This window comes from Notechis scutatus, chromosome 4 (assembly GCF_049901735.1).
Source record: "Notechis scutatus isolate UNSWTSFEM ecotype Mainland chromosome 4, rNotScu1.2, whole genome shotgun sequence".
NCBI lineage: Eukaryota > Metazoa > Chordata > Lepidosauria > Squamata > Elapidae > Notechis > Notechis scutatus.
Window position 1 is genome coordinate 61442558 of NC_142012.1, and position 15579 is coordinate 61458136.

General features: G+C 40.3%; 1 protein-coding gene and 1 long non-coding RNA gene across 2 annotated transcripts in view; one reads left to right on the forward strand and one right to left on the reverse strand.

Moving 5' to 3' along the window:
* NFXL1 (nuclear transcription factor, X-box binding like 1) overlaps positions 1-15579 on the forward strand; it is a 72927-nt gene that overhangs the window by 42307 nt on the left and 15041 nt on the right. The window contains exons 16-19 of the mRNA XM_087963632.1: positions 6996-7136; positions 9972-10138; positions 12053-12122; positions 13002-13106. Coding sequence (XP_087819758.1) covers positions 6996-7136; positions 9972-10138; positions 12053-12122; positions 13002-13106 — 483 coding nt within the window. The remainder of the gene's footprint in view (positions 1-6995; positions 7137-9971; positions 10139-12052; positions 12123-13001; positions 13107-15579) is intronic.
* The window catches only part of LOC148130756 (uncharacterized), a 109973-nt gene that overhangs the window by 13515 nt on the left and 80879 nt on the right, over positions 1-15579 (reverse strand). The gene's annotated exons all lie outside the window — the stretch shown is intronic.

The following is a 15579-nucleotide window of genomic DNA, read 5'->3' on the forward strand; positions in this document are numbered from 1 at the left end:
CTAGTATTTCTTCTGCTTTCTTTATATGACTGATACCACTTTTCTATCTAAAAGCACATTGTGACCAGAAGAGTGGCTTTAATATCAAATACTAGGAATAAATTAATTTATTTCCTGCTATAAATAAAGAGGTTGCCAGACACGCAGTACACCTTAACAACACATGATTATAACAGTGATGGCTAACCTTTTCGTCATTGCGTGTCGAAAGTGGGCGCACGCATGCCTGCACCCATAACACAATGCGTGCGCGACCCCCCGTGCCCATGCACATGTGACCCCCCCATGTTCTCCTTGTGCCTCTGTGCATGTGCGCATGACCCCCATGCTCTCCCATGCCCACGTGCACACCGCACTGTGCGCCCCTGCGCATGCACGGCAGATACCCAACAATCAGCTGGAGGGAGGCGCGTGCGCATGCTCAGTGGACCTGATCTGGGTGATGGCTCGCGTGCTGGCAGAGATGGCATGCCATAGGTTCACCATTGTTATGATATGTACAGAATAACCCTTGAGTAACAAGGATATGCACATGGCAGCATTTATGAAAGTAGTTATGAATAATTATTCAGCCACAGCTACACTGAATTGAGTTAAAGTTTACTTTAAGAAATAGCACAGTCCAATAAACTGTCCAGGTCATATATGTTTCACAGTCCAAAGAATATCCAATTACAAAGTCTTTGTACCAGTTGCCTTTGTCATTTACAGTAAACAAAGATATCAAAGTATAAACACAGCATAAATACAACAGAGAACCTTAGATAGCAACAGAATGTCAGAGAGACAGAATGTCAGAGAGAGCAAGCTATGATCTCTAGCTCCCTGTTATGGTAATTCGCAATATAATCAACCAATTGGAATATAGTATAAATCAATACAGTGATTTTGTCTTAAAGCTACAAGCATACATTGTTGGTTTATATATTGCCAACCCAACTAATTGGTCGACAGATTCCTAACAACCGTCATGGACCTAGTGGATTATGGAGAATCAACACCTCTGATCTTTCCTGTCACTTTCTAGTTTGTTCCTTTTCTCTCCTTAACAGTCTTTATGTGTGTATTTCTGGGAGCCTGGTACATGGGTAACACCACTCCCCAAGCTAAGCAGAAAGATTACATGACACAACTTTAAGGAAACATTTAAACTTAACATGCTTCCATTTTTGAATTTTGATAGTAGAATAATGATCAGTGTCCTTCAGTAAAAAGGGATTATTTTGATGAACTGAATTCCATAAGGCTGTAATTGGCCAGTCATCTAAGTATAATTTCTTATTGCAAAATAACAGCGGATTTTAAAAAAAGTGACAGGGAGGTCTGAAGAGAATTAACATTCCAAAATGTTATGCTTTTGGTGATTACACAAGATGTCTCATTCTGATGTATGTATATTTTAGAAAACATATGTAGACTGGCAGGAATGTAAACTGTTAAGGCTAATTTAATCATCATAATATCAATAAAAATGGGCTTTGGTTAGTAAGAAATATCTTAACAACTTCATATATTCAGACCCCTCAGGTTTGGAAAAAAACACCATTAATAATGGACTAGAACATCTGGAATAGATTGTTACTTTAGAACAAGGGTGGATTATGTTTCAGGAATGTGGATTGAAACTCAGCTTTCCAGTAGTCTGCTATTTGCAGATGATGTGATGTCTGGAAGGATCAAGACAAAAGCTTTTTGGATATGAGTGGAGGTGGACATTAAGAGTTGGGAGTGGGATGTGTCGCAGAAAAAAACTATTACACCAAATATTCTCTATACAGGGAGTCCTCACCTTATGACCACAATTGAGTCCCAAGTTTATGTTGTTAAGTGAGAAACTTATTAAGTATTCTGACCAAGGCTTCCTGAGACATTAACAAACACACCTTAGTCTCAAATTGTTTTTAATTTTATTCCAACGGCTGTGAATTATAGTCATTCACAGCCCATAATGAGTCTCATACAGTTTGTAAATAGTCCCACAGAAATCTGCCAAAGTCCTTCGGGATAAGTCTGATAAGCACACACCTTTATCTTTCTTGAAATGCTGCCAACGACTAAATTGCCAATTAATTGTACAAGGCCAAACGGAGCACAAAGCCAACACGGAGCTTCAGGTTTCAAACTGACCGGTACGAACAAAGTTGCTTCCTGCAAAGGCTCCTGTCCCTTTGCTCCTCCTTTATGTCTTTTGGGAGAGCCAATCACCTCCAAGCCTCACTCCCGAGTCGCTCCTTTTGTCTTAACTGTTCTTGCCTTCTGTCAGCTCTGCGCATGCACACACTGCTAACAGGTTCCCCCTGTTCCTCTGCCTTGCTGCTGTCAGATTCTGGAGGCTCCGGAGTCAGCACATAACTCTCAGATGGCCCTGGCCCCATCTCTGTATTGGACGCAGAATCCTTGTCCGAGTCTTCCCCAGACTCCCGGACTAGCCCATGTTCCTCCCCACTGTCCGACTCTGCTGCCATCTCCGCAGGCTGCCGGCGGACCACAACATTGAGTTTTGCCTCATTTTATGACTTTTCTCATTACATTTGTTAAGTGAATCACTGCAATTATTAAATTAGTAACACGGTTGTTAAGTGAATCTGATTTCTCCATTGACTTCGCTTCTCAGAAGGTCGCAAATGACCATGGGATACAGCAACATTCATAAATGTGAGTCAGTCGCCAAGCCACCCGCCGGTAAATCAAGTAAGCATGGGGATGCTGCAACAGCCCTAAGTGCGAAAAATGGCCATAAATCGCTTTTTTCAGTGCCATTGTAATGTTGAACGGTCACCAAATGAACCGTTGTACATCGAGGACCACCTGTGGTAAAAATCATGCACAAGAGTGCAGCAGATTAGAGAATGTTCTGCAGTAATGTCTATTCAGAATGTCAGAAGATGAAACAGGGTCAGTAATTTTGAACTAAATCTTTCACGCTGCATTTCAGTGAATTTTAGAAATTATGAAAAGATTTCCGCCTTTTTTGATCAATCTGCTCTTAAAATTGTACTGCATTATATCTTCACGGCCACTGGAGAACATTGTTTTATTGCTGCTGCAGCTGGTCCATTTATAAGGCAACAATGCCAATTAACGTTTAATTAGAGTTGAAAGACCAACAAAATAAAATGGTCTTCCCAAATGCTGTGAGGGAGGGAACTTCACGAAACTCTGGAAGTAATAGTAATATTACTTTAATGTATCGATGGAAAAATAAAATACAAAGTTTCCAGGTAAAATTCAGACGATAGATGGAGATAGATAGATAGATAGATAGATAGATAGATAGATAGATACTGTAGATAGAGAGAGAGATAGAGAGATTGAGCATAACTGATTCAGGCATGCTTATATGTTAATACAGGGGTCCACAACCACTGGTCCCCGGACTGGGACCGGTCCGTGGATCATTTTTTACCGGGCTGCAAAGCTTGGGCGCCGCCATCTTGTTTCGACGGCGCTTCCGGGTTTTCGGTTCGAAAGTGCTTCCAGGTTTTCACTTGGAAAGCGGCGTTTGGGTGCTCGCGCCTTAGTTTCGTCGAAGGAGGGGGCGGCTTCGAACGAAGAGCCGTCCCGATGGCGGTGGAGTCTCGCATTACTCAGGTACCGATCCGTGGAAGAATAAATAATCGTGAAACCGGTCCCTGGTTCAAAAAAGGTTGGGGGCCACTGTGTTAATAGACAAGACTCTCTCTTCCTTCTTAATAGTCTGAATAGGCTACTGCCATTTATATTTCTTTTTTCCATTTATACTTTGCCCTTTACTTTCCTTCTCTTCCTTATTCCTTCTCAGATTAGCACCTGATCTCTAGCATAATTAGAATTCCTATTGGCTGCTGTCTTCATAAGCTTCCTCTGTATTTAATAACTTAGTTTGGCGTCTATCTCTGTTTTTTTTTCCTACTCTGTCTTTCAGATTATTTTTTATAAGAATTCTGAACTATAATCACTCTTCCAGATCTTGACAAGGAATTGTGAAGTGTTGATGACCAACCACACTCAGCATATATTCCTAAATGGAACAATATCTACAGGCAGGGGTGGGATTCAACTGGTGTTATACTACCGGTTCGGTACTTAACGTTTTGCATAATTTTAGATTTTTGTAATAAATGAATTTAAATCTAGTATTATGCCACTTTATTTTAATGATGCTTGTATCACTAACATTCCAAAACCAAATGAGTATCACAATCCTATTACATTCATAAATGTACGGTAGTTGTCTAATAAGTACTGGTGATTGTGCTGACCAACTTCAGAAGGAAATTTACAGGAAAATGAATACATCTTGCTGAAAAAGTATTTTCTGGTGAAAGAAAAAGCTGATAATTTGAGATTAATAATGTAGCTTCAAACAGCATCAGAATGAAACCACTTATTTCATTAGCCACAGCAAAAGACTTTGATAACATTGATGGCCAACCTCTAGTTTTTATTCTTTCAAAATCCTAAGGATTTTTTTTACAATAATTCATCATGTTGTATTCTTTTGCAAAAGCTCAGGTGAAAGATTTATTCATGAGCAACAGAATTTTCAAAAAATGAGTGCTAGAGTGCTGAAAAATAAAATCTGTCTCTTTGCATTGCTCTGTATCCATAATGAAATGATTCTAAATAATTTGTCTAGGACTCTAGGTTAATGAAATGTGTAGTAACATCCTTATCAAAAGTTGAACCAGTTTTCTTTGGATAGTGATGCATGAAATGTATGGTACCACAATAATTTATTTTTATTTATTTATTTTTATTTGTCAATTGCTTACAAGATAAAAGGTATAAGTAAAAACATAGTTATGAATACATGGATACATATAAGAAAAATAAGAAAAATATAAAAGAAACAATAGGACAGGAACGGTAGGCACATTGGTGCGCTTATGCACGCCCCCTACAGACCTCTTAGGAAAGGGGTGAGGTCAATAGTAGACAGTCTAAGGTTAAAGTTTTTGGGGTTTGGGGAAAAAAACCACAGAGTCAGGTAGAGTATGCCAGACATTGACCACTCTGTTGCTGAAGTCGTATTTCCTGCAATCGAGTTTGGTGCGGTTAACCTTGAGTTTGTATCTATTATGTGCTCTTGTGTTGTTATGGTGGAAGCTGAAGTATTCATTGACAGGTAGGACATTGCAATGTATGATTTTATATACTATACTTAGATCGGACCGAAGGCGGCGTAGTTGTAGGTTTTCGAGGTCTAGAATTTCGAGTCTGGTGGCATAAGGTATTCTGCAACGAGTAAAGGAGTGGAGAACTCTTCTTGTGAAATATTTCTGGACTTTCTCAACTGTGTTAATATCAGATACGTAATGTGGGTTCCAGACTGATGAGCTGTATTCGAATATTGGTCTAGCAAATGTTTTGTATGTTCTAGTTATTAGTGTAATATTACCAGAGAAAAAGCTATGTAAGATTAGGTTAACAACTCTTAATGCCTTTTTGGCTATGTAGTTACAGTGGTCTCTAGCACTTAGGTCATTTGAGATGAGTACTCCAAGATCTTTGACGGAGTTTGGATCATCAACAAGGTCTTGACTATTCAGACTGTATTTTATTTTCTGATTTTTTTTTGCCAATATGTAGGGCAGAGCATTTATTTGTTGAGATTTGAAGTTGCCATTTGTTTGACCATTCTGATACACAGTCGAGGTCTTTTTGAAGGGTAGCAGTATTGTCTGTGGTATTGAATAGCTTTACATCATCAGCGAAGAGAATGCAGTTGCTCTTGATATGATCACAGAGGTCATTTATGTAGAGTATGAAAAGAGTTGGTCCTAGAACACTGCCTTGGGGGACACCACTGTTGACAGGTACAGAATTTGATAGGACGCTCCCAATTTTGACCATTTGTTGTCTGCTTGACAGGAATGCTTCTATCCAGTAATGCAGGTGTCCAGAGATACCATAAGACCTTAGTTTTAGGAGTAGTTTGTCATGTACCACTGAATCAAAGGCTTTACAGAAGTCTATGTAGATTGCATCTATTGGTTTGCCCTGATCGAGTTGTGTAGTCCATATGTTTTTGCAGTGTAAGAGTTGCTGATTACATGATAGTTTTTTCCAAAACCAAATTGTTTATTAAAGAGTAGGTTGTTTGTTTCTAAGTGGAGGATGATGGATTGGTTAATAATTGATTCCATGACTTTACAGGTGACGCAGCATAAAGAGGTTGGTCTGTAATTTTCAACTAGGCTGGGGTCTCCCTTTTTGAAGATGGGGATGACCGTGGCTTGTGACCATAGGTTAGGCAAGGAGCTGGTCCTGAAAGATTTTTCAAAGATTATGCTTAGAGGTTTGACTATGGCAGTGGGTAGCTTTTTTAAGAAGTAGGCACATATTCCATCCGGTCCAATAGATAGAGATGGTTTTAGATTGTGCAGTGCTTTTTCAACAATGTCTTCTGTAAAATCGATATGTATTAGATTGTTGTAGTTGTCTGTGGTTCAACTAGGAAATACTGGGCATGATCCATTACTGTTTACAAATACTGAGCCAAAGAATGTGTTAAAGAGGTTGACTTTAATAGTGTCGTTGTTGCAGTTGCCTTCTACTGTACTAGAGTTTATTGGAGAGGCAGCCTTTATTAAGTAGCAGCAGCAGTAGTAGTAGTAGTAGTAGTAGTAGTAGTAGTAGTAATAATAATAATAATAATAATAATAATAATAATAATAATAATAATAATAATAATAATAATAATATAATTCAAACAATTTATATGTGATTACAGCTTTAACATCATCCAACAACAACAACTGCCCTTCCCATGTCCTGGGTAGGACTCAAAAGGTGGATAAAAATATTAAATCCAGTCTAAACATTTGGCTGACTGTATGATCAACCTTAATAAGTATGGTTTGATTGTTGTAAACTGCTTAGAATCCATGACTGAAGCAACATGTCTTAAATAATGTTAATGTTATGCATTAATGTGTCCTGTATGAAAGCTTGTAGAATTAACATTGAAGGTTCTTTACAGTGTCCCTCAAGTAATTATTTTAATCTTTCAGATAAGCCCATTGCCGTGTCATACTGCAGGGCCGTATTCCTGTAAAAGAGACTGTGGAAGATGGCTTGATTGTCAGAATCATACCTGCCTGAAAGAATGCCACACCGTTACTGGAACAGATGCCAACAATGACAGACAAAAGGCAAGTAATATTTTCAGTGGCAAACACAGTTGATTTCATGATAAAACCAGAGCTTTTTTAACAGGCGCATTACATTATAAGTAGGTTATATATGTGTTGCACAGAGCCCCTCAATGTAAAATTCTTTCTAATAGTAGTAACATTTGGGGAAATGCATGGAATACAATTTGGAATAATGTTCTTCATTCTTGCTTGTTGTACGGTGGTGGCATCAGACAGGGAACGCATGAATCAGAGAGGTATTTAAAATGGCAGAGATCTATGCAGTAATTTAAATAGGATTGTAAATCTACTTAAGTATAGCCCTGTCTCTGTGTATACTGAATGGAAATCTGTAGAGTAGAGTAGGGTAGGATAGAGTAGAATAGAATAGAATAGAATAGAATAGAATAGAATAGAATAGAATAGGATTATTTATTGGCCAAGTGTGATTGGACACACAAGGAATTTGTCTTTGGTGCATAAGCTCTCAGTGTACATAAAAAGGAAAAAAAATATATTCATCAAGAATCATAAGATACAACACTTAGCTTGCTTGGGATCATGAAGGTTCAATTTGTTGAATTTTTACCAAGTATTCTGCTGGTAGATGCCAATAGTAATGAAGATACAGATTTGCAGATGATAATAGAACACTACTTGATAATCGTTGAACCTAATAACAGTATTTAGATTGTTTCTATTTTGGCTACTGCTGCTTTTTCTTTTCTTTATTCTTCCCCCAAAAAAGCAGTGCAAATGCATTGGCTTTGTGCTTAAGTGCCACAGTTAGAATCAGACAACCAGTTCCTTCCTTAAACCTTTCTGAGATTAACATTAGCCATTCTTTGCTCTGGCTCCTGTGTTTGCCAGCTCTTATGCTAATTATCTCTTACATTTTTCAATGCAGACTAGCTCTGTTTGGTTGTGAATTTAAAAAATGGGCTGGGCATTTAAAAGATGCTATCTCCTGCTGAACCACAGTACTCTTTTCCGAGTGCTTTGCCCCTCTCACCTGTCACCCTGAGAGGCCATTCACACCCAGGCGACTGCTTAATATGAAAAAAAAACCAAAAAAACAGAAAACATTCTTTCTCTACTCAACTTGCTTAATCCTTCATTAAAACTGCAGACTCATTTAGATCCCACAGGAGCAGAGCTGGGCTGCACATAGTTTTAACAACCGGTTCACCTAGTGCAGAACCGAAACTGCGAGCGCGCCTGCGAGCGCCATCTGCGCTTGAGCCCGGCTGCAAAACCACAGGGAATTCCTGTGCGTGGAAGCCAGGGTGTGAGTAGATCAGGCGAGGGGGGGGGGGGCGGAAAGCAGCTGGGCTGCAAGGGCAGAGCGAGCAAGTAAGAATGTGAGATTTACAGGGTGGGATGGCGGGCCCAAGAGGTTGGTTGTAACCAGGGGTGGGATTCAAATTTTGTAACAACCAGTTCTGTGGGAGTGGCTTAGGTTGTGGGCGTGGCTGGGTTGTCATGTGACTGGGTGGACATGGCTTGGTCATGTTATTGGCTGGGTGTGGCCAACTCAATATCACTCACATCGAGGCACGCATCTCCTCGCCTGGCCTCTCATGACTGTGGGGATGCTACAACAGTAAAATGGTCATAAATAACTTTTTTCAGTGCCATTGTAAATTTGAATGGTCACTCCACACAAGCAAAGTACCAGCAAAGGAGGGGAAAAAAAACTCCAGAGAAGTTCCTGAGACAGGAAGTCTAGTCCTGCCAAGAATGTAAAAAGGGTTAACGGAGAGGCAGTTTCTGTAAGCAACACCAGAATGTTTCCTTCCTGCCTTCCTTACAGGATTAGGCCAGTAATTTCTTCTAACAGCCGGTTCTCCAAACTGCTTAGAATGTTAACAACCGGTTCTAGCGAATAGGTGCGAACTGGTAGAATCCCACCCCTGGTCGTAACTATCGATATGGCCGAGTCAGTCCGAACCAGCTGCAGCCCACCACTGCACAGGAGGCTCTTCCCTACCCATGGTTCTTTAGGAGTGACTTTCAGGGAGGAGGTTACAGGAAGAACAAAAGTCGTGTGTGTGTGTCTGTGTGTTGGTTTCAAGCCAATATACTGTATTAACTTTCTGTCACTTGAGCGGGCCAAGTGTCATGCCCCTGTCAGAATCTGATTTGGAGGGGGAGGCTGAACAGTTGACAGGGAGCGGGAGTGTGCCTCCGTTGATTGTGGAAGAAAACGGGGAAGGGCAAAGTCCAGCTGGGCAGAGCAGGGCAGAGGTAGAGCAAGGCAGAGGGGATTCTGAGGAAGATCCAGGCCCACCCCCTCTTCATCCTAGGGCACGCAGGGAGGAACGGAGAAGGGAGCAACATGAGTTGCATGGCTTACAGGGGAGGAAAGGGCCCTCATTCCCTTCATTAGCTGCAGCTGGGAACATAGTATATAAAAGAGGAAGCTGCACATAGCAAGTTGTTGGGAGCAAATGTGAATTTATCTTGTATCGTTGTGACTTCTCTGTGTTCCTGGCATCTTCCCAACTGTGTGAGTTTTGCCGCGCTTTCAAGTCTGAAATTCCTTTTCCTGCTGACAAGCTAATTATTGCAGCTTTGTTTGGATTTTTTTGGTTACAGTTTGTGCGTACCTTGTTTTGGATTGAATTTTCCACAGCTAAAGGCTGTTCCTGGGAGAGTTTTTCTCCAGCCAAAGGTAACCTGGGCAAAGTTGGAGATAATAAAGAGAACTCTTCTTGCTTATTTGACTGTGTTGCCTTTGTGCCATGCCCCTTTGGGTCATCACACCAAGCATCCTTACATACGTTTAAATGAACGGATGGATAGTCCTAAAAAGCAAATAAATTATAAGTCACATTTTGCTTGTCTTACTAGGCCGGTCCAGAATGTTCTCAGTGTGAAGAAGGATGTTCCAAGCCACGGCCAGCTGGGTGCTCTCATGCATGCCCTCTGCCATGCCATCCTGGAGAATGTCCGCCCTGTGCCCAAATGATCCGAATAAAATGTCACTGCAAACTGACAAGCCTGTATATTGAATGCATGTACGTAATTAAATGACCTTTGTTTGTTTGTTTCAACGTTTGGTAATTAAGCTGTTTTCATTTAGTTTCTATGCTGCTGTGTTGAGATGAGGGTACACACACACACACACACACACACACAAACCAGTTTCCTTCTCTTTCTAAATAAACAGTCTGAATCTTCCGGTGGGAGGCAACTGCACCCATGGGATGTTTAAATAGTGGTTAGTCCCAATTGTCTTGTTGTTTATGGAACTGGACTTGGCTAGTCTAGTGAAGAGAAGGACCAGGGGAGACATGATAGCAGTCTTCCAATATTTGAGGGGCTGCCACAAAGAGGAGGAAGGGGGTCAAGCGATTTTCTAAGCGCCTGTAGGCCAGACAAGGAATAATGGATGGAAACTGAACCAGGAGAGATTCAACCTGGAAATAAGGAGAAACTTTCTGGCAGTGTGAACAATCAACCAAAGGAACAGCTTGCCCTTGGAAGTTGTGGGAGCGCCATCACTTGAGACCTTCAAGAAGAGATTGGACTGCCATTTGTCAGAAATTGTGTAGGGTCTCCCGCTTGGGCGGGGGGGTTGGACTAGATGACCTATAAGGTCCCTTCCAACTCTGATTATCGGTTAAATGGACAGGATCACATGCCTTGGGTGAAGAAAAAAGGGAAGAGATGCCGAGAGTGCCTGGGTGACTTTCAAGAAGAGATTGGATTCCCATTTGTCAGAAATAGTATTGGTTTCCCTCTTGGGCGGGGGGTTGGACTAGATGACCTATAAGGTCCCTTCCAACTCCGATTATCTGTTATGTGTTCATTGTTTTAATGTATTATGTTTTGTAGGCTGCCCATTAGGATGGGCAGCTGCAGTTGACGATGATGAAGATGAAGAAGAAGACTTGCAAACAAATAGTGCATAGATAGGTCTGAGAGCTTGCCTGTTTTCTTGCAGATATTTCATTACCCTAACTAAGTAACATCATCAGGGTTAGTGATATATACATATACATAGGTCTATTTGGAATGTCAGCCAGGCTTAATTCCCCCAACCCCATCCTAAGCAATAGCAATAGCACTTAGACTTATATACAGCTTTACAGTGCTTTTACAGTCCTCTCTAAACAGTTTACAGAGTCATCCTCTTGCTCCCAACAATCTGGCTCCTCATTTGACCCACCTCAGAAGGATGGAAGGCTGAGTCAACCTTGAGCCTGGTGGGATTTGAACTGCCAAATTGCAGGCAGCCGGTAGTCAACAGAAGTAGCCTGCAGTGCTGCCCTCTAATCACTGTGCCACCGTGGCTCAAGCTCTTTGGTCCAAATTGGTTTTATTGGGTTTTTTTTTTGGAGGGGCAGCTGTTTGGAATGGTAGATGGAGGTACCAATTTCTGAGGATCTTCCTTCAGTCTTGATTCAACTTGATATACAAAAAGAAGTAAAAAAAGAACTGTCATTTTACTGCACTAGCACTTTGTACTGGCTGACTCATCTGTCTTTCTGACTTCATTTTGCTTTCTGCTTACGTTTCAAATATAAAAGGCCTGAAAAATTAGATTTAAAGGTTAAAACTAGGACTATTATTTTGTGGCATGCTGAGTTAGTGGTCAGTTTATCCTAATTATCAGGCTGGTTTGAATCAAAGCATTTTCCCCCCCAAAACTTACTTGAGATATAGTAAGCATTTCAGATCTTGCCGTATAAAATTTCTTTATTTTATTCTCATGAGATTATCACTTAATCTGATATTAAATCACTGGACCAGGTTTTATTTGATTGTTCAAACTCAGTCTCCTTTTTAAAAAAATCCTCATCTGTTTTACATTTGCTTTTTCCGTTCAACGTTGACAAGGTCAACTGAAAATAAGACAATGAATAACTTGTCTTGCTGTTCATTTTGTCTCTCTTTTTATGGATGACCATTGATTTCTATTTCTTCAGAAAAATCACTAATGCTGACGCAGAAGAAAAAGAAGAGCTGTGTTCCTGCAAAAACCAGTGCCCCAAGGAGGTAAACCCTAAAAGAAAAAGAAAAAACATTTTAAACTATTAATGGCAGTAGATATTAATGTAGCATTGGAAATTGATCAGTAGCACCATAGCAGATTTCAAAAGTGATCTGAAGTCCTTTAAACCAGGGGTCCCCAACCACCGGGCCCCGGACCGGTACCGGTCCGTGGAACATTTTCTACCGGGCCGCCGGTTTGCCGCCATCTTGTTTCGATTAAAAAGTGCTTCCGGTGAGCTTTTCCGGTTGGAAAGCGGTGTTTGGGTCCTGAAGGAATCCTCGCGCCTTAGTTTCATTGAAGGGGGCGGCTTGAACAAAACTAAGGGCGAGGATTCTTTCAGCACCCAAGGCAAGGCGAGCGCGACGCGACCGTCCGAAGCCCATCGACAAAGGTACAAAGGAGGAGTTGAAGGTGGCGGGGAGAAGCGGGGGACGGCTGGCTGGCCGGTCGCTCGGCTCGCCTTGCCATGCGTGCTGATGCCGGTATCGGGCCGCGGATCATTTTGTGATGCCGGTACCGGGCCGTGGCACAAAAAAGGTTGGGGGCCACTGCTTTAAACTATGTATGCTCCTTGACAAATGCATCCAATGACTTTCATTCTAAAAACTAAAGGGGGAAAAAGAATCTGTGGGTTGATTTGAATAGTAAATTCTGAAGTGATGGTTTGGTAACATTTGGTGACTACATGGATGAATCTACATCGTTGTCTTGGTATGAGCCTGGAAAGAGTTTTGCATTAAAAATGAACTGTATAGAAATTTTGTTCACATCCTTGGTTCAAAATACAAGGAATTTAAGTATAATAACCAACCAATGCAAGTAAGCAAAAACGAGCATTTATACTTTGTGCCAGACACATGTATTTTTCTCTGACATTACAGCTACCTTGTGGTCATCGATGTAAGGAGGTATGTCACCTAGGGGAATGTTGTCAGAATTGCAATCAGAAGGTTAAGATCCGTTGTCCTTGTAAGAGACTCAAAAAGGTAAGCTATATTGATGAAGTAAACCATATCATGAACAAGGTTATTGGATTTTGTATGTGTTCATTCGTGAAATGGTATTTACTACTGAGGGACTTTCTGGAGCAATTTTGAGAGGTCACACAGGGAAGCCTTGTTTCACGAGGAGAAATCAGCTCATGATTTACTACAGGTAGTGCTCAACTTACGACTACAACTGAGCCAGTGGTGGGATTGAATTTTTTTTACTACCGGTTCTGTGGGCATGGCTTAGTGGGCATAGTGTGGCTTGGTGAGCATGGCTTGGTGGGCGTGGCAGGGGAAGGTTACTGCAAAACCTCCATTCCCTCCCCATCCCACTAACCTGCTTTCCAGTTCTGTTCTCCTGTGCAGGGCAACCAAAGAAGATCCAGCCAATCAGCTGGGACTCGGGAGAGAGAATAGATGGGGGAGGGGCCAGTCAGAGGTGGGATTTGCCGGTTCTCCGAACTACTACCGATTCTCCAGAACCTGCTGAATACCCACCTCTGAACTGAGCCCAAAATTTATGTTGTTAAGTGAGAAATTTGATAAGTGAGCTGTACCCCATTTTATACGACTTTTCTTGTCACATTTGTTAAGCGAATCACTGCAGTTGTTAAATTAGTAACACGGTTGTTGAGTAAATTGGTTTCTCCCTTGCCTTTACTTGTCAGAAGGTTGCAAAAGGACTATCACATGACCCTAGAACACTGCAACCATCATAAATATAAATATGAATTTTGATCATGTGACCACGGGGATGCTACAGTGTAAAAAATGATCATAAGTCAATTTTTCCAGAGTCGTAACTTTAAACCGTCACTAAATGAACTTTTGTAAGTCAAGCACTACTTGTAAACTGCTTTTCCGTTTGTTTGTTTTTTAAAATAGTGCATCATAATAATTAATATGAATATTTTATTGTATTTTTAGTTTTGTTTGTCAAATTTAACTCTAACTTATAATAAAGCTCTATTAGAGATAATAAAAGCAAAAGCATAGCAAAGAAATATACATTGTATAAATTAAATGGTATAAATTACTATATTTTTAGGGCTGTAATAATAATACAATAGTATTATTAATTAACAGTTAGCAATTTAATAACAAATTTATTAAATTTAGATGCCACCCAACTCTGGGTATATATACACATTTAAATGCAAATTACAAGATGGGTTTTAGTGTGGGGGGTTTTCTTTAAACATATGTGCTTTTCATTTTTTTTTTTTCATTCTTGAAATCATCCTTAGTTAGAAAGAATTTTTCGAACTCCTTCCTTTCAGCTCTTCTTTGTATTTTTTTGGCTGCTTTGTACAAGACTTAAATATTAAAATATTATAGATGCAGCTGAAATAGTGGCAATATAAATTATTTAAGCCCTAGGATATTTATCGCATAATTAATGTGGAATTGAATTTAGGTATGAGTAATTTTTCCACTTAAATCACTTGTATACGGCTGGATGTGATTTTTTTATATTGGTGATGACACGCTAATCAAATAGTGAAAGAAAGGCAGAAGGTTAATTACCATTTCATGACAGGCATCAATTGAATATCTGTCTAATTACCCATTAAAAATTGTGTGTTTTTCTTCCTTGAATGCTACTAAGAATATTCTGAAATTAGCCAGCAGCACACTTCTGAGAGTTAAGCAGAGGCATATGTCATAAACCAATGTCCTGTATTAATATTCATAACATAAATATTAAGTGTATGTTTTGAATATTGAATTAAATTAGGAAATTTAATTCAGTCTGAATTTAATTCAATTCACACTCTGCTAGAGAGAAGTTCCGTGGAGGTGGGTTCCAGCACGAGTCCCAAAGCTAGGAAAACAGAACCTCGGATCCCAGTGACCAATCCAGATTGGATCCTGTAAATTAGGAATTCATTGTTGGGGAATTGTTTAAGCTCTTAATGTGTGTTGAATATCCATCTAAAACAATCCAATTAAATGCCACTGACGCTTAATTTAATGCATTACTAAGTGACATGAATGAAAAAGGACGTTTAATTCTTAATAAAATGTAGGATTATGTTATATGGTGGACTTTTTTTGGTGTATGATATATACTGACTATTTGCCAGACTATTGCCAGGTAGTAAACAATGTAACAATACAATTAGTACAATATAAAATGCATGATAATAGCAACAATACAAATAAAATTAAAACCAGATAATATGAGATGGATGCAGGGGTGGGATTCTACTGGTTCGGACCGCTTCTATAGAACCAGTTGTTATGATTCAGCGCAGTTCGGAGAACTGGCAAAATGTTCCCCTGGCTGGCCCCTCCCCTCTCCGCCCGCCCCTCCCCTCCCAGTCAGTCCTTATCGTGCATGCACGACATAACGCACACTTTATTCTGTCCTCTCCTCCTTCCCAAATCTCCCCACTTTGGGAGGATATGGGATGTAAAAAGAAGGGGAATTGTGGTGTCCATCCAGCTAGCAGATGAGTGCAATCGA